Source organism: Neopsephotus bourkii, unplaced genomic scaffold (genome assembly GCF_033783945.1).
Source record: "Neopsephotus bourkii isolate Nb327-2 ecotype Australia unplaced genomic scaffold, CSIRO-AGI_Nbou_v1 NB_1814, whole genome shotgun sequence".
Classification (NCBI taxonomy): domain Eukaryota; kingdom Metazoa; phylum Chordata; class Aves; order Psittaciformes; family Psittacidae; genus Neopsephotus; species Neopsephotus bourkii.
The window spans coordinates 1,305,539-1,327,420 of NW_026902287.1; the positions used below are offsets into that span (position 1 = coordinate 1,305,539).

General features: G+C 47.1%; 1 protein-coding gene across 3 annotated transcripts; it reads left to right on the forward strand.

The window, feature by feature from the left end:
* The first annotated feature begins 1,615 nt into the window (after positions 1-1,615).
* TBC1D2 (TBC1 domain family member 2) lies at positions 1,616-20,400 on the forward strand. Of its 3 annotated transcripts, none has more exons than XM_061342729.1 (14): positions 1,616-2,013; positions 3,924-4,431; positions 5,083-5,215; positions 6,098-6,239; positions 7,629-7,765; positions 8,374-8,561; positions 9,685-10,071; positions 10,964-11,074; positions 12,787-12,971; positions 14,148-14,618; positions 15,525-15,645; positions 16,233-16,418; positions 17,066-17,187; positions 17,871-20,400. In XM_061342729.1, exons 1-14 carry the CDS (start codon positions 1,976-1,978, stop codon positions 18,070-18,072), a joined length of 2,931 nt encoding a protein of 976 aa, XP_061198713.1. In that variant the 5' UTR covers positions 1,616-1,975; the 3' UTR covers positions 18,073-20,400. The 3 variants fall into 3 exon arrangements, with proteins under 3 accessions (XP_061198713.1, XP_061198715.1, XP_061198716.1); XM_061342731.1 differs by having other exon boundaries at positions 7,629-7,746; positions 8,394-8,561; XM_061342732.1 differs by lacking the exons at positions 1,616-2,013; positions 3,924-4,431; positions 5,083-5,215; positions 6,098-6,239 and having other exon boundaries at positions 7,635-8,024.
* The last annotated feature ends 1,482 nt before the right edge of the window (positions 20,401-21,882 follow it).

The window sequence follows — 21,882 nt, forward strand, 5'->3', positions numbered from 1 at the left end:
AACCAGTTGGACATAGACCAGACCCATCCAGCTCCTAACGAGCACGCGTGAGGACCAGAGGTAAAAAGTTCAAGCCTGAGGAAGACTCATTTACTTCATCTTGAAGACCCCTACCCACAAGAGGAAGACTACTTCATCTGAAGATCCCTGCCCAAGACCACCAGGAGGCACTGCGCATGCGTGGAGAGCCCTTTCGCTCATTATAATACAAAGCAGGGATAGAATATGAATATGTATAGGCGTATTGTGCAACCTAATACATATGTATGCCTGTACAGGATAAATGTAAAAGGAAAACAGCACTGAGGTACGCATGCCTTTTGGAGGACCAATCCCCCGTGCGTCTTCAGCTGAATAAAGCATACCTACTTTACAACTTCAACGAAGTTGTGGAGTCTATTCCGCTGTCACTAACCAATTTTAGGAACTTCAGGTGAGCCTTTTAAAGTGTGTCCGGAGCAGCCTATACATGGGCTAGTGCTGCCCTACTACCACACTCTGAGTCACATTTGGTCCACACAGCTGTAGCCAAGGGGGACAAGGCAGCTCAGGCTTCAGAGGGGAGAAGGACTTCACACAGCTGATCTAGTCTCATGGCCAACTGCTGTATAACCCAAATTTGGGTGAAATCAGCTTAACTGAGAAAATGAGTTTGTATGCTGTGGTCATTTCCATGTGTCCTATGGTTTGGGACTGTAAGCCAGTGGAAGGATAAGCCACTGGACACCTGGACGCTTGGTTCTTGCTGCTGAGGCACTAAACTTGGCTAAAGTCGGTGATATAACTTGGTAAATTTGGCTAACTCAGGGGTTTCTTGGGAGCAACGGAAGTGAGTCACATCATTATCATCATGGCTCAGCTATCACTGCATGCAGAGAAAGTCATAGCCGTACAGACTCTTTATCCCGGGGACAGGGTGAAGGAAGTGCCTTCCCAGTCCAGCCCAATTTCCACAAAGCCCAGCAAGGCTTTGCAGGAGGAGACGCAGCTGCCTGACAGCGTGCGAGCCTGGCTGTGCTGTGCGTCCATCCTGTCAGTGGATCTGCACCACTGTATTAGGGAAGCCCTTGACACCGCTATTCCCTTTCTGTACTTCTTTTGGAGTTTTTTTCCAGGGGTCAGTCTACACCCTTTGGCCCTGCTTGATCATACAGCCTTCAACCGCCTGGGACCAACTACCTCTGCATGTGAAATTCGTTTGCCTTATCCGATTAGCCGCAGCCGCACAACCTTGGCTCTCGCACTGTGTGTCTGGGGAGCAGCAGGGTCTGCACTCACTGCCCCAGCGGTTTTGCAGGCATGGGACACATCCCGCCCAGCGGACGGAACCTCCCGCTCCCCACTGCCCCGCTCTGGCTTGCTTTCAGCGCGCCGCACCACGCCGATGAATCATTTTCTCCCCGGTACCCGTCTGCAATGTCCTTTTTCCTGTTTCCGCGGCCGCACCGGCCGTCCCCCGCCTCACACCCCCTGGCTCCTCTCCCCTGTCGTGCCGCCCCGCCCCGCCCCGCCCCGCCAGGAAGGGACGCAGCAGGTAGCCGGGCCGCGGCTGCGGGCCCCCTGCACCACCCCGCGGCAGCCAGGGTGCTCGCCCCCGCCCGGCGCAGCGAGGCGGGGTGGCGCAGCGCGGTGCCAGGGCCCGGTCGCCGGCGGCGCAGCGCGGTGCCAGGCTCCGGCAGCCTTCGCCTGTGCCCCGGCTTGGTGCAGCTGGGCTGGGAGGTGCTTCTGCGGCGCTGAGGCAGACACGGGGTGAGGGGGCCTGCCTTGTGCGGCTCGCACTAGCAGATGCAGAAAGGGCTGTGCAGGGTTTGTCTTTTCGTCGTTGAGTCAGTGTCGGAGCGCACAGCAACGTCTCTCTTCCAGACGGCTCCCAGGCGGCGGCTGGACGGAAGGGAACTTGAGGAAGACCCTCTTCTGCTGCCGTTGTGTTTGGTTTGGAGGCTGCTCCGTGGTACCTGCAGCAGGACACCAACAGATGGTGAGTGACTTCAGGGCATCTCTGCTGTTAAGAAGGTAAGATCTTCTCTAGTTATTTGCAGTGCAGATCTGACACAGAATAGAATCAGCTAGGTTGAAAAAGAGCTCTAAGATCATCAACCTACATTTAAGATCCAGCCATTACCCCAGCACGACCAAGACCACCACTAAACCATATCACAGAGCGCCTCACCTTCACGGGGTTTGAACCCTTCCATTGACAGTGACTTAAACACTTCCTTGGGCAGCCTGTTTCAGTGCTCCCTCTGTGAAGAAACTGATCCTAATATCCAGTCTAAACCTCTCCTGGTGCAGCTTGAAGCTGTTACCTCTTGTCCTATTGCTTGTTACTGGGGAGAAGAGGCTGTTGCCCATCTCACTAAAACCTCCTTTCAGGTAGTTGTAGAGAGCAGTAAGGTTCTCTCTGCACCTTGTAACATGACTCAACCTGGTGCCTGAATCCAAAATGCTTATTAGATCCTGTTCATGGTGTGGACCCATGGACACCATGCTGGCAAGAGGTAGAAGGTGGAGTCTTCAGATGGTGCAGGAGGTCCTTATGCTAGTACTGCCATAAAGCCACAGGGTCTGTTAGGTCTGTGAATTCAGCAGGAAGATCCATGATGTCAGGGGAATAAACTAAAAGATGCTCGGTAGCTTTCCAAAAAGTGTAGGCATTGTCAGCAGTTGTCTAAAAAGCTAATGTGGGAACGGGAGGGGGCAGCAATAAACATGGTGAGGCTTAGCCAGCGCTGAGATGGGTAAGCCGCCTTTTAGTCACGAGGATGTGCAGAAAACCATGAGCTCGGGCAACCTCTCTGTGTGCTCCGCTGTGTTAATCTCCATTCACCTGGTGTCACACAGCTGGCTGTGATGTCCAATAGTTTTGTTTCTGCGGTTGGATTGTCACTAACTTAACACTGCAACAATCCATTTGTATACATATTTGCTTCAGGTATGTTACTTTCTGAACTGAAGTCTTTTTATTGATCTTTAAACCATGTTTTTACTGAAGAAAAACAATGCAAGAGGTTATTTATAGGTGTTGGAGTGTTGTATAATGTGCTTTCTTTATACAAAGACCATGGGTGTCTGCAGCTCTGACCAAAAAATGACACCTGCCGTGTGCTTTTAAGCACTTGAAAAATACCCAGAAATGTAGGAGAGTTGCCATCCTGCATATAATCAAAAGTCATCAGAATGTAGACCTGAGTAGTTGTCTACAGCTTTGAAGATGTTCCCCTCTCAACAGAGGGAAGACGGACTAAAGTTCTCCACAGATCCCTTCTTGTTTTTGTTTTTCTCATGCACTCTGCATTTCTCTTTGGAACCCAGCAGGTTACGTTGGCCACTAAGCAACCAAGTCTCTTTTGCAAGCATCACAGAATTACTTTCTCTGGTGCACAATCTGTCAAATGAGGTCTATTGGATGGAGACTGAACACATGATATGTGTGCTTTTTAACAATTCTCAACTGACAGAAAGGATTTATAGGGATGCAGCATAAGGCTGGATTCTTTTCCAGACACAGTGGTTTAAAATACTAGCTGAACATTTACTGGAAATGCCAGGATGCAATTACCTGAAATCTCCTGATCCGAGTATTTGCCCTGCCAGAGCTTGTTTTCTTGCAGTGTTGTTTCCTGCAACTGTTAACATCGTTTGTGGCTTCAAATGCTCTTATTGCTATTAATTTGGTATGCCCATGGACTGTACTTATTTTTCAGTCAAGGAATTGTGGTACTGTTTCTTGGCTGGTAGTCCAGGATAATGTAGGAATGAAAAAGGGAGAAAAGAGGTTCATAGAGATCATCTGAGCTAAGGAAGGCAGGCAGCAGTGACCAAAAGTAGAAGTCTGACACCTTGGTTGGGCAGTTTGAAAGCTAGTGAGTGTCTCTTGTTGTAAGCCATACCTGAGATTATTCTTCCTTTTTCATTTGCTGCAGGTTCTGTAACAATTATGTGGAGCTGAGTAGTTCGGTATCTCCTGTTACCTATTTACTTAGAGAATTTCATGTTTCAGTACAATTCTATTTCCTGAAAGAGATGAAAAAAGGACTGAAAAGTGGAGCTTGTTCCCTTACCACTCCAGGCAATTTAGTGGAGTCAAATCCGGACAGTAACAGCAGCAATGGAGCCTCAGCAAAAGAGAGAGATGTGCTTTCCTCTTCTGGAGAGCTGGAAAATGTACAGCTGAAACCCAGCAGAGATGCATCCAGAAAAAAACTCTGTGGCTATTTAAATAAGCTGGGCATCAAGGGGCCAATCAAGACCTGGAAGTCTCGCTGGTTCTTTTATGATGAAAACAAGTGTAATTTATTATACTACAGAACTGCACAGGACATCAACCCTTTGGGATCTGTTGATCTCTCCAGCGCCAGTTTTGACTGCAAGGTGGAAAGTGGGGAAGGGGTTTTTGAGATCAGAACACCAAGCAGAGTTTTTACTTTGAAGGTAAGGGGCAGCATCTTCTTGTGGGGCTATTATGAAACATTCCCAGTCAGGACAGACACATCTCTGCTCAGATGGGTTGAGTTTCACTTCAGTCCTCCCAGCCTGAAGTGCTGTTATTTGGACCTAAATTACCTGCTTTATTTTGGCAAGACTAGGACTCCATTACCTGTGAGATGGCTGGTGTTTAACAAAATAGGAGTAAAAACTGAACCAGGTGCTGAGTTAAAATTGTTAAGGAGTCATAGAGTCCACATATAATTTGCTGAACAGAAATGAGCTCCTCTGTCTGAAATGGTAGCCCAGCAGGAGCTTTTGCTAGGTTGTTATCTCTGTGAAAATTACTCTTAAGGAGCTCTGTGGGTGATTCCTGGCTGAAATAGTTGTGACATTTCTGCTTAGCCTTGGAGCATAAAGAACCAGAAACCAGTTAACATGTTATCAGCGGCCCACTGAGGTTCTGATAGTAAGGCTGTGCTGAAGATTTTCTCTGTCCTCCCAGGTCAGTGTTAGGACCAGAGGATAATGCATAGGCTTGACACAGCTGGCCTTTATTTCTGTTGACTTGTGCATTGAAGTGGTGGTTAGCCCTTTGGGATACATCTCGTGCTGATGAGGTTACTTCCCTCACTTTCCTGTTTTGTGTTAATTCAGGCAATCAGCAATCAGGCAATGATGTACTGGCTGCAGCAGCTACAAATGAGACGTTGGGAATTTTGCAATGCTCAAAGCAGATTTCCTGTGGGCAGCTCACAGCTTGTCAATGAACCTCTGGCTGGCAGAACAAGTAGGTGTTGCATATGTTAGCCTTTCTTCTGCTTTCAGCCTCCCCTGTGATGAATGGTGCTCCTCATCTATATGTGGGCAGAGGTTTTGGCCAGGTTTTTAAATGCAGGTGCCAGCTATCAATGCTTGGTCAATGTTTGGAACTTCTGGACTTATGTGAATGGGCTGTTTCCTAATCCACAGCATGTGGCTGGAGATGCTCAGGTATCTTACAGTCATTAATTTCCTCTTGATTTTCCTCATGCACGTGAAATGTGCACATTTGGGATATCCCCTTCCTCTTGTGAGGAAATTTACAGCAAGCAAGTTTTTTTAGTGGTGGTCAGATAAGATGTGCATTCCTGGCAGTGGGAGTACACAGTCCAGTGGATCAGAGGAGGGCACAAGCAGGGTGTGCACCTGCTTAGTTATGACTAGATACACATTTTGTTTGAAACAAATAACCCCCCCTCTGTAGTAAATGGCTGCTCTAGAAGATTCTGGGTAACTTGGCATTTTGCTATAGCAGGTGATAATTTGGTAACGAATTGTGTTTGTGGAGTGTTATCTGCACATTAAAAACACCAAAAACTGGGGTGGAGAAGAGCAGCAACATCTTACTTCCTTATTCCTTTATGTGGCTAAACTCTGATTGCTTAGGGTTTGTCATTCTCATATACAAATGGTTGAAGTGACTTCATTATCCTTAAATAGATGACGGTACATGGAACCTTCTGTAATTTGACCTAAAACTACAGAAACATGCTATGCTGTTCTTTTTCCACCTGGCCCGTTGAACGGGGAATGTAGACCTGTAGTAAAATGTTGTGACTCTCAAGCTACCTCAAGGAGCCAAAGTCTGTCTTCCTCACTTGTTTTTGTGTCCTGGTTTGTTTTTATGTAGGTGGTGTTGATAGTGAAGACTTTCTGCCTCTGGTGAAAACACCGACAGAAGGAGTGGGTTTAAAGGCAGCATCTTTGCCTGCACCCCAAACATCTACTGCTTTGCAGAACATTTCCCTTAAGCACCCTTGGACAGAGATACAGTAAGTGTGAGGAGAGCTGCAGGTGGTTGACATACTAGCCTGCCACTTTGTGCCTTCCTTATCTGTCGTGTTGTGTGAAATGGGAGTCTTGCCTAAGTAGAAGAGCCATGAAGTAGCTTTTTTGAAGGATATTTCAGGTGAAAGAAAAATTCTTGCTAGAGGGCTTTTCCCATCACCCTGTTCCAATGCCTTTCCTGTCCTCTAGCTCTCTCAGCAAGGATCCTAGTGGCAGCTATAGGGCTTGGTTAAGCTTTCTTCGGCGTAAGTAGAGGTTCATGTGCCTGCTGTGATGCATGTGCACATCACTTTTGAGGGACACTAGGCAGCTTGTGCCTGTACTCTGTAGGCTGGTGATAGATGCCCATTAACACTGTCCAGTATTTTCAAAGAACCTTGAAAGGAAAGTTTTATTGGATGGGTACCAACTGCAAACTACAGGGAATGAAGGCCTGCTGATCTTACATGGCAATATGTTCGCTGAAGTCAGAAGTGTCTGCTTTTCTGTGGTGGAGCCTTACAGTAGCAAGGCAAAAGCAGAACAGTATTTAAGTGCCAACCTCATTTACAGTTAGGAAGTAGCTGACACTGTGTCTTGTGTAGACCTCAAAACAAGGGTCTGGTTTTGTTTCAGTTGATGGACAATGCAGGAGGTGAAGGGAAAGTATCTGTGTAGAAATAAGCAACTCTCACACCTTTTTGTGTAGGTTTTACAGAAAATACTCATGGATTTGTGGTTTTGCATGATGCTGTAAAGTCATCTCTTAGTGCTTCTGGCAACAGCTGGTCACAGCAGCTGTAACAGTTTCTGGGTCTGATTGCAGTTTGTTCCTGAATCTCTTTACTGCATTGAAGTCTATTGAGTCTGTTGTGGCAAGGTTGTTAAATGTGGTTCAGAGCACAGGACCTGTGAATGCTTCAGATGTGATCATTGTGGCAGTTTTGGCTGTACTGTAGCTTTTCGTGGCAGTGTGCTAAAGAAAGGAATGGGGAGAAGAAGAGAAGGAAAAAGGGAGAGAGGAAAGGAGGAGGAGAGGGAGGGAGCAAGAGAGGGATGTGGTTGCTCTACTGTTACCTTTGATCACTCTGTGCAGCCTGGCGTGTTTATGTATACGGCGCAATCACCTGGGGAAAGATCTCCAGCTGATTTATGTTGCTGTGCTGGTACTGATTTTGTGGCACCTTTTTGGTTTATGCCAGTTATAACCTCACTCCCCTCAGATTCACCAATGCCATGAACAGTTCCTTTTCCTAGCCCATGAAAGAGGTAGGTTTTGTGAGGAGAGGTGGGATATGAGGAGAAGTAAGGCACTGAATAATTTGAATATGCACTGACTGTGGTGATATTGATTCTCCTGTTCACAGGGCTGTCTTGATCTCTTCTTATTTCAGAAACACTGTCTACAATATCTGTGGCTCAAAGCAGCTGTGGGGGAGCAGTGGGAATGTCTTTACCTTCAGTGAATTCCAGGAGCATCCTGAGAACCCGGATGAGGAGCAAGAGGCAGAAGTGGAGGCAGGGTGTGCAGGTGCTTGTTACTGAGCTGCATGAGCTGGTCTGAGTACGGTGGCTTTTAGCAGAGGATCAGACTTAGCAGGAAAGGGGTGGCAAGTTGTCGTGGGATATGAAAACTCTCACATTATCTTAGTCCCTTCCTGTGTTCTTCGTACATGACCGACTCTTCTAGCTCTGCTTCAGGCTGCATCTGTCTATCTCTTACCTTTGGAACCTTCTGCAGAGGCAAAAGTACTATCCGTGGTGCAAGCCCATGCTGTTATTTCTTCAAGGTAAATGTTAAATTGCTGCATGGGTACAGGCTAAGTTCAGCAGCTCGACTACATGCTTGGGAATTTACTTCTCTGTGATGGTAACTTGCATTTGCTGTGCACAAGATAGATTGTTGGGAGGCAAGGTGGGTTAACAGGTACCTGTTACCTGTAAAACAGTACAGCTTTTCTTATTCTGGGGATATCTGTGGCTGTTCCCTACTGTCTGTGCTTCAACCCTGTGGATCCCAGTAGGCCAGTTTTCCTGTGTGTCAGTCTTTTCTCAGCTGTTGTGAGTCTCCCCATAGCAAGTGTCAGGAGTCCATAGTAGCAACCCAGTTCCATGTAAATTAATCTTATTTCCCTTCAGCTAAGGGAGGAACCCTAGAGGATGAAAGAATGGACTCCAGGCTGAACTGGGTTAGGAAAGCCAGGTGGATGAACAGTGGCTTCTCAGGCTTGCCTGAAGAACTGTCCAGGGAGAGGAACCCAATGGATAAAGTGAGTGTCCTACAGCAACAGACTCTGACACTCACAGAGGAAGTCAAGTCACAGAAGGTGAGTGTGGTGAAGAGTCTGCTGTTTCTAAGGGCAGGGCACTGAGACTGGTCAGAGGGACTGCTTTTCACCTTGGTGTTAGGCTGAGAAGTGCTCAGCTGGCACTCACTGGGGACCAGTTGAAGCTGCTCGTGGTGCCCCTTTGTATGTGGTAGAGTTTGCCCAGCACAAGGGAGAATGGGCTGTCCTTCAGCCATTGCTAGGAAGTGCAGGTAGCAGATGGTCTGGAAAAGGGAGATGAAACAAATCGGACTGTGCTCTGCAGGTGTCTTGCTCATGCATCTCTGTTGGTCAGTGAATGGCAGAATTACAGTCCTCAATAGGTACTGGCAGTAACTGTCAGGCCGAGTCATGCTGTTAACAGCAAGTCGTTCTTTTTGAACAGTGATGCACCATTAATAAGTTATTTGACTGTAGAAGTCAGCATGTGGGTCACTGGAAGAGCTTTCTCTCTTGAATGGTCATGTTCTTCACAAGCGTGGAGCAATACTAGGCTCTGCACTAATGATGTGGGTAGCATTTCTAGCAGAAGAGGCAGAAGAGACAGGTCCCATGCTGGGCAATCAGTTGCATCCTTGATTCGATTCCTTAAATGGCTGAGATTCAGGCTAAGCCTGAATGAGCAGCATGTTGCCAGGGCAGGCTTTTGTGCCTTTGTGTGGGATGGAGTGAGGGAGGGCTCTGGCAGAGGGAAGGTTACAATGGATACCACGGTTCCTTCTGGTAGCACAGATAGATGTAGACTAAATTATTTCCCTCCCTCCTGTTGTACCACACTGCTGACCAGATCTCCAGCCTCTCTGGTCTCTGCTGGGCCTCCCAAGAATGATGACTGTAGGAAAGCCAAAATTCAGACAGTGTGAGCAGCAGCTTGTCCATCTGCAATTCACCTAAAGTCAAGTCATCTGTGTCCTGCCTGCAGAGACGTTTCAGGCCACCTCTGAGAGCGGAGCTCCTCTGAGGAGGCACTGTGATTTCAAGATTGGGTCATGCAGTTTTGCTTCTGAAGGAGTGTATTTCAAGATCCTGAGGACCCTTCATTGTTTGCTTATTACTGACTGGGTCTGTGCTGCTATTGCCCTGGGCAGCGCTGTGATGTGATGGCTTACTGGTCCTTTTCCAGGAACTGGTTAAACTTCTTCACAAAGCTCTGGAGGCAGCCCAGCAGGAGAAGCGTATATCTAGCATGTATCTTACTGCAGCAGAAGACAAGGACAGGCTGGAGCTGGTGCGCCACAAAGTGAGGCAAATCGCAGATCTTACCAGTCGACTGGAAGCTCTTGAGCAAGAAAAGAAGGAACTGGAGCAGATATTGACTCTGAGAGACAGCCATATCAAGGAACTCAAGGAGCATGTGCAGCTCCTGATGGAGAAGAACCATGCCAAACAGGAAGTCATTATGGCCTTGACAGAGCAGATGGCCCGAGAACAATCTGACCCCCTGCAAGAAGCCAACACTATCACTGTAGAGACATTGTACAAGCAGCAGGAGGAGATTGAGCACCTTAAGGTGTGTGAGATGGTACGGGTCATTTGGGAAGTCCCATTTCTGTGCCCTTTTGTTCAGTGAGAGGGTGTTCCTTGTGGGAAGCACAGAATACACTTCTGCTAGTTGCTCATCTGTCTCCAAACCAGTGGCAGGCTGGGAGGGGTTCACTTGATACCAACAGTGTGCTCAAAAGCATCTGGGTTAGTTTCAGCTTCAGCTCAGCTCGTTTTGTTTGACTTCATGTCACCATTCAGTGCCTGCCTCTTTCTTTGCCCTTCTTTTGTTTAACAGCTTCAGCCTCGCTGCCTTCATTAGGTTTGTTACTCCTGTCTCGTTTTTGTGAAGAATTTCCCAATACATCCTGGTTCTTTCAAATCCAGCCTATTGTGTGTCACTATATGCAGTTACAATGACCAGTTAGGCGGGGGGTGGAGACCTGCCAAAAGAGCCACTTAACCACATTGTGGGAGAGTGTTCATTTTTGCTGCCAGCTATGGGGCTGAGATTTGTGTCAGATTGGTTTTTGTTTTTGTTTTGTTTTTGGTTTGGTTTGGTTTGTTTTTGTTGTGGTTTTTTTTATAGAACAAAACACATATATTCTTTATCTTGCTTAAGGTGCTTCTCTAGCTTTATATTGCCCAGATGTCCCTGTGTTTTCTAACCATGTACATGCAGCGTACCTAGTATTTTCAAGTACTGCCTTGTCAATGCATGACATTTTGATTTAGTGTTGTGCCTTGACTTCCTTTGTAGGCTATATTTGTCTTGGGGAGTCCTGTCTTCTCCCCAGAACACAAAATTACTGAGATGCTTTCTTGTCCTTAACATAATCCACATCTGGAATCTCTGAAGTAGGGGGAGATTCCAAGTCCCTCAAGAACTCTCCTTGTGTGACTGTTTCACTTTGTGGCAGGATGATATTGAAGCATACAAAACCCAGAACCAGTTTCTCAATTCAGAGATCCACCAGGTTACTCAACTCTTGACAAATGCTGCTGAGAATGAAAAAGCCCTTCTGATGAAGGTAAGGCAAAATGACTTTTTTCCCTTGGTGAGAGCTGTTACTAATTTCTTTCCAAAGCCAGCACTGTAATGGATTTTGGTCCAAAACACACCAGGAATAAGATTTTTTTCTCTATGTGTTTTTTAGTGTGACTTTCCCCCCCCTCCCCCCCCCCCCCCAGTTTGTGTTCTTCCCAAATTAGACATGATCATGTTCATTCTTCAGTAAAATACTTGTAAAGCTCAGTCTTAAGGATGTTGAAACTTAACCCAGGTTTCTGCATTCTGGCTATGCTTTTGGATGCAAATAAAAAAGCAATACTGTGTAGGCAATCAGAATTTTTTCCTAAGAACTGGCAGACTGTCTTGAGTCCTGTCTCCATCTAGTCTTGATATCTCTGCCAGGTTTGGCACTACTAGGTGGCAGTGCTCTCAGGTCCTGCAGCTGGGTCAGTGTTCTTATGTTTTCTTAAGCTCTGTTTTTATTTCTAGCCTTGTAAGTGTGCATGGCTTGATTACTCTGAGACTTGTCTAATCCTACCTTCTGGTTCTGAACCGCTGGCCAGGGTGGTGATGTATTCTGTCATTTGTACTGTTGATTCTACCTGTGTTTTACTTCCCTGGGTTTTACAGAATGTCTCCAAGTCTTGGATTCTGGAGCAGGGCAAAAACCTGCTTCTGAAGTTGTTATTGTTGCTTTTATTATTATTGCTACTACTACCATTTTTATATCTGTTTACTTTCTTGTCTTCTGAAACCCTGCCTACCTCCTAACTTAGTCCTATTCTCTGATCCTGAAACCACCATAACCATCAGAGAGGAAGTAATTAGACCAGCATAGTGAATATGAAGCAGAATGCTGACTGAAGTGGTAATATAAGAGTATACCATTCTCCTTTCTGTCCCCCCTATATGCAGCCTAACTCTCTCTGTTGTTTCTGTTTTGGTTTTGTTTTCAACTGCTGCTTCCCACTGAGCAGGAGTTTTCATTGAGCTACCTGTGATACAGTGGGTGAGTCTTGTCACCTGTGTGGCCTCAGTTCCCCACTTGTGGAGTGGGGGTAACAGTCCTCATTCCTTTCGTTGCTTTTTGTGCCGGGAGTGTGGTGGTGGCAGGGACTCTTCTGCTGTTATTTGAACTCAGTTGGGCTTCCTACGTTAGAGAAAGGCTGTGTAGCAGTGCCATGGGACCGGGGGCTGCTGGGGGGGCATGTAGTCACTTTGATCATGATGCTACCAAGTATCCTGAAAATTCTACGTCCATAGCTCACTCTCAGGAGTGGTATGTTTTCTTTTTTCAGGGTACAGCTCAATGGGGGGTAGATAACTTGTCGGAGGAGCAGGGAAAAAGACTGCAGAGAACTCAGCTGCCATGGTGGCTTTTGGGTTGTGTCCTGAACTGAGCTGGCTGGGATATGGCTATCAACTGATGCAGTTCAGTTGGTAGCCATAGCTGTCTGTGCACCTAGATAAAGCAGGGAGTGCTGCAGTAGCTCTTGCACTCAATAAGCAACATCTGCTCATGCTAGCTACTGCAGCTTGTGCTTGTTCATAAACCATGGTGATCATTCATGGCTGTGATTGCACTGACTAGAAAACTGCTGGATGTGTTTCCTTCAGCTTTGCTGTTCAGGAGTCTTCACTTTATATGCAGAGGAGACCAATAGAGAACAGTGGCAATGCAGGAAGAACTATGAATGAGCCAGCGCATTTGCTCTTTTTTTTCCCCATCAGTGTGCCTGCCTGCAAGCACAAAACTGCCAGATGGAGAGCAAGTACCTGACAGTGTTGCGGAAGCTGCAGGAGGCTGTGCCTGGCCTGCCCAGCTCCCATGCTGAGTTGGTGAGGAGCCTCATCCAGGAAGCACTCCAGTGGGATGTGAAGGAAAAAGCAGAAGGTTTTAACCTGAACCCTGTAAGGTGAGGGGTAAGAGCATGGCAATATTCACCCCCTTGTAGGAGGCTGTGGAGGGGAGTGTACAGGCAAGTAAGAGCTGGGGACATTTCTGTAGGAGGGACTTGGAGCCATGACCAAGGAGTGCAGGCTGAGGAGGCTGGTTTGATTTGGTGGTGTGGAGACCACAAAAATGTCTGATGGAAGCACATCACTGTAGGAAGGAAAAGTTAAAAATGATACAGCTAAACTTTTCTTGGCAGTGGAAGACAGTATAGCAAGTAATAACAGCAATGGCATGCCTGTACATGAGGGTAATCTTCTTCTGTAGGAGAGGAGGCCATCTGGGAAGTGGGGGATCTCCATCTTGTAGGGTTTTTCAGTTCCACCTGTACAAAGCTGCTATCACCCCGTTTGGTTCTGGGGAGAATCCTGCAGTGATGTGGGACTGGACTGGAGACCTCCAGAGAGCCATGCCACCAGTGCTGTGGTGGTCCTTGCATTTGTGTTCATGCTTTCCTGTTCAATTAGCACCCCAGTTCTGTAGCAGTTTCCATGTAATCTGACTGGTCAGACTCACAGGTTGTCCACGTAATTTTGGAGATGGGATCACCAAGGCCAGGCTTGCTCTCTGTTCAAGAATATAATGCTGTCTTATGAGTATCCCAGCCTGTGGAGTGATGGTGATCACCCTCAATGATCTGTACTTTCAGCACTCCTGGTGTTTTTCAGTCAGTAGGAGATTTGCATTGTGTAGAGGGAGACATCAGAAGGGACAGTGGATCTCTCTTCTTTACTCTCATGCTCCAAAGCCTTTGCAGTCCTTTCCTACAGAACTGTCTGCACTTGAATGTAGTAAGGAGGAGGTTCACAGGTAAAGCTAGATAATCTGTTAGGGGCAGGGGAGCAGGTGAGGTGAGAGAGGTCTGATGAGATTGGGCTGTAGCTTGGACCAAAGTTACATAAGTCTGTGTGTGTATGCTGTTGCTGCAGGCTCTCATTTGCCTTCAGGGCTCTGAGACAGTAGGCATGGCAGGCTGTCGTATGTGGCTGTCATAGAAGTGAAGGAACACCTCTGCTCCAGCATGGGTGACAGGAACCTGTCAGCAGGCTGAAGCTGGTATGGACCCAAGCAGTAAGTGGTCCTTGATGCAGGTACCAGCACTGTCCTTTGAACTAATCTCTGACTTGTGTCCCTCCAGTGAGTACGATGAGTACGGGTTTATGACTGTACCTGAATATGAAGTTGAGGACTGGAAACTTCTGGCCAAAATCCAAGCCCTGGAGATAAAGTCCAACAACCTGCGGAGCCAGGAAGTAGTAGAGAAGCCCCTCCGTGACAGGTGGAACAGCATTGGAGAGCTAAGCCCCTCTGCAGAGCTGAAGAACCTGATCCGAAGCGGCATTCCAGTGGAGCATCGCCAGCGGGTCTGGAGGTGGATTGTCAGCCGGCACTGCGGCCGTCAGCCTGACCACTACCAGCGGCTGCTGCGGCAGAGCAAGAGCACTGAGCACCCTGCCTGTCGGCAGATTGAGCTTGATCTGCCCCGCACACTGACTAACAACAAACATTTTTCCTCTCCCACCTCCCAGCTCATCCCCAAGCTCCGGAGGGTGTTGCTGGCATTCTCCTGGCACAATCCTGCCATTGGATACTGCCAGGGACTGAATAGGTGAGGAGCCAGGTATGCTGCTTCTTCACTGAGAAGGTGTAAACATGTACTCCAGGGTGTGATTCAAGCAATCCCAGGCTCCTGCCTCTGCAGAGTTCTGTCCTGGCTGCAGAGTTCTGCATTTGGTGTGGTTTTTTTCATCCAGTGTTGTTGCCGGAATTAAGGAATCAGCAGGATGCACTTGTTCGGCGTCTCCATAGTTACAGAATAGGAAGGAGCAGCCATAGGAGGTTGAGTGAGGCAGTCCCAGTATAACAGCATGAGGCTGAGGCTGAGTTTCTAGCTCTTAATCACCCTGGTGATTCCTATTGCTGAGAAGAGTTGGAGGAAATGTTGGGAAGTTAGAGATGAGGGAGTTGTAGAAAATGACATGGGGAGAGGCTGAGGAAACGGATTGTTCTGTCTGGACAAGGGAAGGTTCAGGGAATCTTCAAGTTTCATTTCTTAAAGAAGGCTGCAGCTGAAGAGGGTAAGGGGTTTAGAAGAATGTATGGGAAAGTGAGCTGTGTCACTTAACATGGAGTGTGTCGCGTAGTATTAATGTATCCATAATACGGAGTATCTCTGAGAGACCTCTTTCCTGTATGGAAATAGCCAAAATGAGCACGCTGGTAACTTCAGGAGATCTGCAGAACATCCCATTAGCTGGCAAGTCTGTCTTTGTCACATCAGTTCTGTATTTGATGCTCCCTGTTTGCCGACAGAAGCATATGAGAAAGAAAACCATAGCCCCATGGTTCCTTCAGAAGCCTGCAGAACAGTTCGCTTGCTTCTCTGACCAGCAGTCCTGCCATGTTTGATGTTTTGGACACTCATAGAACTAAAGACATACCAAGAGGAGTCTTGCATTCTGCAGTTCCTGTGCTGGTGGTGTTGTTGTGCCTCACCATGTCTTGTCCATCACAGGTTGGCAGCTGTTGCCCTACTGGTCCTGGAAGATGAGGAAAGTGCCTTCTGGTGCCTAGTCCATATTGTGGAGAACCTAATGCCAGCAGACTACTACAGTGACACACTGATAACATCACAGGTGAGCTGGGCACGCTCACATCTTCTTGGTCTGTGACATGGTGATTTACAGTAAAGGTTTAAAAGCTAGCAGTCAACTTCCATTGTGTTTGATTTCTCCACGGGAAAGTAAACCCACCTTGCAATCCCTTTCATTGCAGAGGTGTTGTAAACTTGAGAGTACAAAGTTTTTACACACACAGGAGCAGCAAAATTGATCCCTAAGCACTAGGAAACTGGGCACCACTCCTGAGTAATTACATGAAGATGAGGTTAGTCAGAAGGAAGGTGCCTATTAATTACACACTTGCTTATTTTAACAAGGGCCTAAGTATGAACTGAGCATGAAGAAAGCCCCATTCTGCAGCTCTTCAGATGTTTCTTTGGAACCTGCACCCTATCTTTGGAGTGCCATGCGCGAATAGGAGAAGATTTTTATATTCGTTGTACTTGCCTCAGTACATGATCAAATACAGCATTAGTTGTGACTTTGGGGTTGCCTGCAGATGAGAAAGCGCTCTGGCCATTTGATGTAAAATGTTGTTCTATGAGAAACCCTGTAGTTCAGATGGATGCTTGTGACATGCTTTCTTTTTTTGTCAACTTTAGGTAGATCAGAGAGTCTTCAGAGACTTCCTGTCAGAGAAGCTGCCTCGCCTTATGGCTCATTTTGAGCATTATCGGATTGATGTCTCACTCATCACTTTCAATTGGTTTCTTGTGGCCTTTGTGGACAGCCTGGTCAGCGACATCCTTCTGCGAGTGTGGGATGCCTTCTTGTATGAGGGAACTAAGGTGAAACTCTCAGTCTAGGTCTACCTCCCATCTGCACCACCTCTGTGACATGATGGCAGGGCAATGGACATACACGTTTCAAAGAGATGGAGGGCTGAATCTTTTGTTCTATGCTGCCTGTTTGGTGAAATGCCTTGAAGCCTCCCAGCCTCTGTGTTGTCTGTTCACTTGCTTCTGGTAGGCAGAGCTAGTCTGTGATGCTGTGCCTAGGATCCCTGGCACTTTTGAGCAGGTAGTCCTGCCATGAAACAGCTCTCTGACGGGCCATGGTGTCTTCTGGTCTGTGACCTGGACAAAGCTGAGAGTATGACAGATAAAGGAAAAAGAAGATGGGCAGTACCTTTAGGACCTGAAGGAGTCTAGCATTGCCCCTGTGCCTAGTGAGAACTGGAGGATCCTTGTGGAATCCCTGTGGTGTCCTATCCTTTTGGAGGATCTGGTATGCTCTGGGGTTGTAAATTACAGAGGGCCGTTCCCTTGGGATTGGCTTTGTGCTTCTTTAGGCCTGCCCTAACGTAGCCTGTTGGGAGAAGCCCAGTGTCCAGCCTATACTGCAGTAATATGTACCCCACCCCAAGTTTTATACAAGGAGAGCCTGGTCTTCAACTGCCTAAGATTGACAACTCAAATACCTTTCAACCCTCCAGGTGATTTTCCGCTATGCTCTTGCGATTTTTAAATACAATGAGGAGGAAATCCTGAGAATTCATGACAGTGTGGAGATCTACCAGTACCTACGCTTCTTCACAAGAATGATCATGGATGGCAGGTAGGACCGTGGGATGTAGATAAGCTTCCATCCTGGGTTTGGACTTGCTTGCCTGTTAGGTCAGCCTAAATGGAGCCCTGACCTGTCTTTTAAGAGAGGTGTATGTGCATTGGCAGGTCCACAGGACATGTATGAGTTTGTCTTTCTTTGACTTCCACTTCTTGGTGTTACTTAAACTCTTTTTGGCTCAGGCAAAGGCAACTAAAGCAGAGCAGGCCCCTGAGTCTGGGCCAGCTTCTTTTTTGCAGAAGCTGGAACTTGTGCTGCCACTTGATGGGTTTCTCTCAGCTGTAGTTGGGATATTTGGGAGCACAGCAGCACTCACAACCTTTCATGGCAATGTGTGTCTGAGAGGAAGATTTCTGTGATGAGAAGAGCTTGGTGTTGGGAATATTCTTCCCCTAGGGGCCATCAGAATTGGCATCTGATCCCCCATATACTGTCTGGTGGTTGCACACTGGTACCTTAAAAGATGGTGTAGTGCGAGGCTGTTTAAAGTTTTGTTTGGGTTGGTATTTGTGTGGGGAGTTGCCTGTGGTTCCTTTAAGACTTCATTGCTCGGTGACTTTTGAGCTCAGAGAGATGAAATCTGAGGCTCTGTGCTTTGCCTTCCCCGGGATACACTTGGCATATCTGTTACCAATCAGTAAATTGGTTCACCAGGCCTGTCTTTTCCCTTGTAGGAAGCTGATGAACATTGCTTTCAATGACTTAAATCCCTTCCCGATGAAACTGCTGAAGAACCGCCGGTCGATGCACAGGGAAGAGCTGGAGGCAGAACTGTGTGAACTGGAACAGATCAAGGCAGCCTATGTAAAAGAGAGAGCAGAGCAGGGACCTCAGGACCTGAAGGAGGTTGCTAGTGAAGAGGAAGAAGAGATTTAACAAAAAGAGTTCCTTATCACTTCCCTCTCACTTTGCAGTCTTCGGTAGCAACTGTCTGTAAGAGATGGAGCAGAGGGGGAAAGGTGGTCACAGCAGGAGTTCATCTGTCTCAGGAAGCAAGGCTGTAAGCATATAGGAACATTTGGGGGACCATATAGGACCGAGCTTTGTAATGGACTGGAAGGTGTCAAAGGCATTTTACTCTCTTTGGAACTTTTCCTCATTCAACCTACCCTGTCTTGTGCAGTTCAGGATTATAGCTGATGGTCCATAGGAAATACCAGTTGTGCTACCATGACAGAAGTTGAGATGATACCAAAGAACCAGCCAGACAGGAGTTTTCTGCCTTTTCTGAGGGAGGCTTGAAAGATATCCTTATATACAAGTAAAGTTAGCAGAAATAATGAACTGAGAGCACTCCCTCATTGGTACCTGAAGCTGCTGAATTGGTGAGGAAGAAAACCTGCTCTATGAAGGCATGGTGCCTTCAGTGGATAGCCTGCCAGGAGAGCGTTGTGTTGAACGTTGCAGTTCCTGAGTCTCTTGATGAGTGCTGGGCCCAAGAAAGCTCTGGGACCTTGAGGGCATCTTCCCATGGGTCTTGGGCTGGGACAGTTGAAATGTGTTGTGGGAGAGTGCACTTGAATCTAGTTTATTTTGTTTCCTCTAGAAGTCAATGGGAGCATAAAGTGTGTCTTCCTGCCTGGCTAGGAAATGCTGGGAGTTATCTTTCCTCTTTGTTTAGCTCTGAGTAGAGCCATCTATGGGTTGGCCTGACCCTGGCAGCACTGTGTCTTCCAGAGGTGGGTTTGCTCCACGAAAAATCTTTCACCTCAGAGTGAAATCAACCACAGCCTGGCTGCTGGCAGGGCTTACTTAATGTTACGGAGAAGTTGACTGCTGTGGACGCCTGGGTTTTCTGATCACTTCACACTTGACCAGGATGAGTGTTTGTCCATCTTCCTCTGCCTCACGGTTTTGCTCTTCCTGTGCCAGGTTTCTGTGTTGACTTTCCTGTGACTCCCATTCATAATGGGAAGGAGGAGATAATTTCTGTAGGAGTTTCCAGTATTGAAGGAATATGGAATATGGCCCTCTGCTGGTGAACCTACAAACCACTTGGACTAGGTCAGAGAAGATGGCTTGCTTGATAATTCTTTAGAAAAAACATTAATTTCCCCTGAACCAAGGAGCTGGCCTTATGGGTCTGGCACATGGAGATGCCCTGCCTACCTCTGGGAATGGGGTCTGATTCTCCCCTGCCTCCCAGGATCAGCCATCACCTGGACCGTGCAGCTCAATCCATCACAGATCCAGGATAGGTCAAGTGCTTTAGATAAACACAACTTTTCCCTAACACAGTGCTAGAACTGCCCTGCTTTCCTGCTGAGCAGTGCTTTATTCTAGGTGTGCCAGCAGTCCTGTCATTTTCAGCATCCAGCAGACTCTGCTGTAAGGCAAGCTTTGCTCTGTGTTTTCAGACTGACCTTGAACTGAAGCCCATTCAGTGGATGATGCCTCTTTCAAACCTCTTGTGGTATGAAGCCATCAGTGCTTGCAGAGGAAGCAAAAGGAAATACTCATAGCCCATACTGTTCTCAGCCAGGTGGGCCATAGGCAGGATCACAGACTGTAGTGGAAACAGCACCAGTCTCTGTTCACCTGAGACACGTGGTCCGCTTGGGCACACCTGCACAAATCAGACAGTTTCAAAGCATTATAGAAGTCTGAGTTGGGACAGAGCTGTGGAGGCCAACCACACAGCATGAAAGTAATCAAAGTGGGTATTAGATTTTAGGAAGAGTAGTTGGATGGGCAAGAGTGAGGTAGATCCCCTGTATGTCACTGACAGCTGCACACATTGGAAGTGTGGGACAAGAAGAAAATGGTACTGGGGTCTTACCACAGTATCTCTAATAAGAAAGCACTGGTTTTAAAATGATGCACCTACCTAGAGAAGCTCAAAAGGCAGAAGGTATTTCTTTACAGATGATATTGCTGATCTAATTTACTCATACTGTTATGTGCATGGGTGCACACAAATACAGATCTTTGCTACTGTTACGGACTATTGGAAGGCATTATCTTTCAAATCAAGACTGTGGAAATTAGAAATATATTTAACTACTGTATTTTTCCTCAAGCCTTTTGCAGTAGGTCAGAAATCTTTTCTACCTGACACTGTTTTTTAAGAAAAGAATTTGAAAACATATTATTAGACCAGCTCACAGGCTGATGTATGTCTACAGTATATAAAAAGATATTGGTCTGTGTGATATATAATGACCCATTAAAAAATAAATTTTTCTGAAGAAGACAGAATTGAAATTGGAAGGGAAAGACATCTCAGTGTTGTTGGAAGTTTATCTTCCTGTTGTGTGTTCGCCAGCTCTTGGTTTTGCTCCACATGTGTGTTTGCTAAGGGCCATTTCCTCTGGTCATTCTGCCAGCAAGTCACTTGTGCTTGTTCCTTACTGAAATGTGATGGATGCAGGAATATCTGTCAGGCCTGTGCAGACCTGCACATTGGAGCCAAGCTGGCATTCCTCATTGGCCTTCCTCCCTTTCTGTTCCACAAACTTTAGGGCTACTGAAAAGCACTGAACTCATGTCACAACATGCCAGCTGGTCCCAGAGGTTAGCTTAGCCCTGCACAAGTCCCTTGAGCCTCCGCAAGAGCTGCAGTGAGTATCAGTGCCAGAGGTGCTCTAAACTGAGGTTGCCGCTGTATAAATTGCACAAGGATGATTTCTGTGGTTGGCAGACAGTTTAACATGGTTGCACAACCCAGTAGCTCCCTCTGCCTGTGCTTGTGCCTGTGTGCAAAGTGGGTGCCTTTCCACCCCAGTCAGCCTTTGCTGAGCTTTGCTGTATGCATGACATTATTTGTAGATTAAGCCTTAATTTGTAGATTAAGTCTCTGCCTTAATCAAAACCTCTGGATACCAGCTGCAACCCTAAAAATTATGTTTCTGATTCCCTCCCTACTCCCCATGTGCAACTATAGACTGCCTTGTTGCAGGCTTTTGGGGCCACCAAGAGTTTATATGGTTTTGAGAGCACAGGCTGGTGGAGGGTGGCCAAACACACAAAAAGCCACTGCTGGCTCAGTAAATCCCTGTGCTGCAAACAGGTGGAATCTGGGAGGCCTCCCTTCCTCACCCTTTTTTGGCTCTGGGTGATACTGGCCTGGAAGGATCTTGAATCTTTACATGCTGAAGACCCTTGCATGCAAAAGTGCTAGTGCACAGCAAAGACACTCAATCCAATGCTGTATGCTGGCATGCTGCCCTTGAAAGAAGCATTGCTAGTGAGGTTGTTTCTGTGTGAGTTAATGTTTTATCCCAACCACAGGCTTCTCATCCATGGTAAAGGAGGGAGATAGGGGATAAGGCATGCACATGAGCAGAAAGCAGCAACACCCTGTGATGGGAGATAGGCCACAGTGCTGAGTTTCTCCCCCAGCTTGCAGGCTGCCACCTGCCCCATCAGATGCAAGACCATTGCTGATACTCTTCCCATTTAAGAGGTCACTTTGGTGGCCTGAGCCAAAGCTAGGATTTCTCCAGATGTTTCTCAGTGCTAAGAGCTCCTCTACAGAGCGTTAGCTCTGCCTGGCCTTGGGACAGGCCAGGTGCAAAAGGACAAACCACTTTCCCATGCCAGCACCACAATGGTGGAGCTGACATAATTTAGTGCCCTCCAGGGTAGTTCCTGGAGCTCAGTGAGGGGCTGTGGGCTGAGCTAAATCATGAGAATATCCGTGTGTGCTTCCTGCTCAGCCCTGGGAAACAGCAGACCAGGATGTGC

Coding starts and splice junctions, on each gene's coding strand:
- TBC1D2 (XM_061342729.1), top strand. CDS start 1,976: ATGGTGAGTGACTTCAGGGCATCTCTGCTGTTAAGAAG. Junction 5,216..6,097: donor ACCTCTGGCTGGCAGAACAA/GTAGGTGTTGCA, acceptor GTTTTTATGTAG/GTGGTGTTGATAGTGAAGAC. Junction 7,766..8,373: donor AGTGGAGGCAGGGTGTGCAG/GTGCTTGTTACT, acceptor ATTTCCCTTCAG/CTAAGGGAGGAACCCTAGAG.